This window comes from Ornithodoros turicata, chromosome 2 (assembly GCF_037126465.1).
Source record: "Ornithodoros turicata isolate Travis chromosome 2, ASM3712646v1, whole genome shotgun sequence".
NCBI classification, from domain to species: domain Eukaryota; kingdom Metazoa; phylum Arthropoda; class Arachnida; order Ixodida; family Argasidae; genus Ornithodoros; species Ornithodoros turicata.
Window position 1 is genome coordinate 67120123 of NC_088202.1, and position 3254 is coordinate 67123376.

At 50.3% G+C, this 3254-nt stretch overlaps 1 protein-coding gene across 1 annotated transcript; it reads left to right on the top strand.

Annotated features, from left to right (window-relative positions):
• Nucleotides 1–343: 343 nt before the first annotated feature.
• Nucleotides 344–1141, top strand: LOC135384737 (uncharacterized protein K02A2.6-like). Its single transcript, XM_064613926.1, has one exon. The coding sequence runs from the start codon at nucleotides 344–346 to the stop codon at nucleotides 1139–1141; it is 798 nt and encodes a 265-aa protein (XP_064469996.1).
• Nucleotides 1142–3254: the final 2113 nt, after the last annotated feature.

Genomic DNA, 3254 nt, shown 5'->3' on the forward strand with positions numbered 1-3254 from the left:
TGCGGTAACACATGGCCACCAGCAGACGAGATGAGCCATGAGGTGCGTCGGTACGCCAGCTTTTCCAGTGAGCTCTCTGTCGTCCAAGGACTCCTGTTCAAGGGGAAGAGACCTGGTAATCCCATCAGTGATGCGACAAGAAATTTTGGACCGGCTCCACGCTGGCCATCAAGGTGTTGTCGGATGCAGAGCAAGAGCGAGGGACGCCGTCTGGTGGCCCGGTATCGGTGAACACATCGCCAATTTTGTGACCAGATGCCCAACATGCCAAGCACACAGGAGATCCCGGGCGGAACCCCTGCTTCAGACCGAACTTCCGCCGCGACCTTGGCATACCGTGGGCATGGACATCTTCTACAAAGACAAACAAAACTATTTGGTCATTGTAGACTACTACTCAAAGTTCTTCGAGCTGAGGTGTCTTCCAAAGACTACGACGGCTGACGTCATAATGGCATTGGGTCCGGTGTTTGCCTGTCACGGCATTCCAGTGGTGATAAGGACTGACAACGGGCCGCAGTTTGCCTCGAAGGAGTTCGCCCGATATCTGCAACGGATCGGTGTGGTCCACGTGACGTCCAGCCCGTACTACCCTCAAAGTAACGGCCATGCAGAGCGGGCGGTTCAAACGGCAAAGTCTCTTGTAGCCAAGTCGTCAGACATCTACGACGCTCTTCTGGCGCAGCGGTCGACCCCAGGGAAGACCGGATACTCACCGGCGGAATTGCTAATGGGACGACGTCTGCAATCCACGGTACCAGTTCCACAGAGCTCCCTGCAGCCACAGTGGCCGTACTTGGAACAGTATCGAAGGAGCTACGCCCAGGACCAAGCGGTCCATGCAAGGCACTACAACCGGAGGCACAGGGCCTCATCTCGTCGGCCTTTCAGAAACCGAACGGCCGTGAGAATACTCGCAGGAGCGGCAGCACATGGGGCCATCGTCGGTCAGGCCTCTACACCCAGGTCCTACGTCGTGGCAACTTCAACGGGGATAACCAGGCGCACTAGCCGGCACCTGCAAGAGCAACCGTCCGCTTTGCCGCAGTGTGGACCACAAGGCGTCGTATCAAGTCCAGGACGCGTGACCACACGTTCAGGGAGAGTTGTTAGACCGCCCGAGCGTTTCGGATACCAGTGACAGGACACTGAGACTATTCGTTGGTTTGGACATTTGGGAATGGTTTTGCGTCTTTCGGAAAGGGGGAGGTGTTGTGTGCATATGATATGTTGTATTACATGACGACGACAATGTGACGAACGACAGGTGGTCACGCGCCACCGCATGCTACGCGAGGATTGGGGCAATAAACGTTCTGATCCGGACTGGTTAGTCACGGCTGCTTGATCTCCAGGCTAACCGCAGACTACGCGACACCATCAGTGCTGGACATGCGGGAAGGTTGCCAAATATTTGGGATGGCAAAAGGGCCGAATTACATCGAACTTGATGTTCATAGTTCGGGTCACCAAATGTAGATGAGGTGGTGTTCCCCTACATGAGTCCCGACCGGCGATGATGGTATGCCACGGAGAGGCGATGACGATGGCCGATCTCCATGGCCGCGCCGGTGGAACTGAGGCAGGTGCTCCAGGCGCGTGGCATTCTTCGTCGTTGTCCACCGGCCGCTACAGTTCCTTTTCGGTTAGAGATACAGAAGGTGTGCTAACGCATACATCTTGATGGTTATTTATCTTTTCTGCTTCTATTATTTCCCTTCTTAGTTTAGTCTTGTTTCTTGCGATGATAGGGCAATCTCGATAGATAGGTTCACATCCATAAGTGTTACAATGATAAGCCAACCACCCCTCTTTTTTCTTGTTGGTCACATGGTTTCGGTGTTCGCGCAAGCGATCATTAATGCATCGCCCTGTTTGGCCTATATAACATTTTCCACAAGTGAGTGGTAACATATACACCACTCCTTCATCACAGGGAACAAAGGGATTTCTGTGCTTTGTACTGCATGTGTGCGCAGCCTGTGGATAACTCAATTTACTGAGCTGACTCAGCTTTTCCGGGGCCGAGAAGACAACCCTTGCTCCTGCCCTTTCACCAATCTTTTTTAGGCGGTGCGAGATGTTATGAAGGTAGGGAATAACAACTACCCTACTTCTGTCGGGGTCGGGTGCCGTCAGTTGATTAGGGCCATGAGCTCGAATTTGCCTGAGCAATTCTTCAGCCACAGATACCACAACATGTGTTGGGTAACGTGCACTATGCAACCTCTCGGTTTGTCGTTGAAGACACTCTGCCATTTGATGCGGGCAAAACTTCTGCAACGCATTACGTAGGCAGTACTTGACAATCCCTCTTTTAACAAACTTTGAATGCGCAGACTTGTAAGGAAGGAGTGGTTTGTTTGCTCGGGGGCAGTACGCCCAACACATAAGGTCTTCATTGAAGGTGAGAGTAATGTCCAAAAACTTGATGTAAATGTTAACTGGCAACTCATGTGTAAGCTCTAGTGGGCTCAAGAAAGTTTGAGCCTTGGATATGATGTCCAGGTGCTTACGGTTAACATGATGCACACCGCGGAGTGTGCTACGAGCTCCGGGAAAAGTGTCCGCTCCTTCCGCTAGGGGATTCGCATGTGGCGCCCCTATAGGCACTACACGGGGCGTATAGAGTGTCCCACAATATAACGAATATAGCAGGTATATTTGTTGCACCTGTAGTGTTTACGGCTCCGCATAAGCTACGAAGCATATGTGCGCTCTCCAATCACCCTAGGCCTCGAAACGAATACCAGGTAACTCATGTCAATGTATAGACCGAATGTAAAATAGGGGTGGTTTAGAATATACCCTAAGCTACAGCAAACGCTATGTGGGACAAACTGGCAGGTGCATAAACACATAACTCAGAGAGCATAACGTTTTGCGCAAGGGCACACATTCAGTGCACCTAGCTATACATTGCCACACATGCAGATGCAAGCCTGCATTTCAGAACACGGTCATAGAAAAGAGGTTGAAAGAAAAGAAGGCAAAAGAAATCTTTGAAGCGTTGTTTGTGCTTGTTTGTTTGTTTGTAGGAATAATAAGAGAGGAAAAATTGGAGGAGCGTATGTCGTCAAGAACCTACACTGTTAGAAAAAAAAGGTATAAAGAAGGTATAATAATGGGCTATTGTACCTTTTTTATACCTTCTGTTGCAGATATATACCTTTCGAGGGTATAGAAAAGGGACAAAGTGACGATTTATACCTCCAATCGTGCACAGGGGTATAAAAGAGGTATGAAGCAGGGAT

Excerpts from the sequence above, each read along its gene's own strand:
- LOC135384737 (XM_064613926.1), top strand. The coding sequence starts at position 344 with ATGGACATCTTCTACAAAGACAAACAAAACTATTTGGTCATTGTAGAC.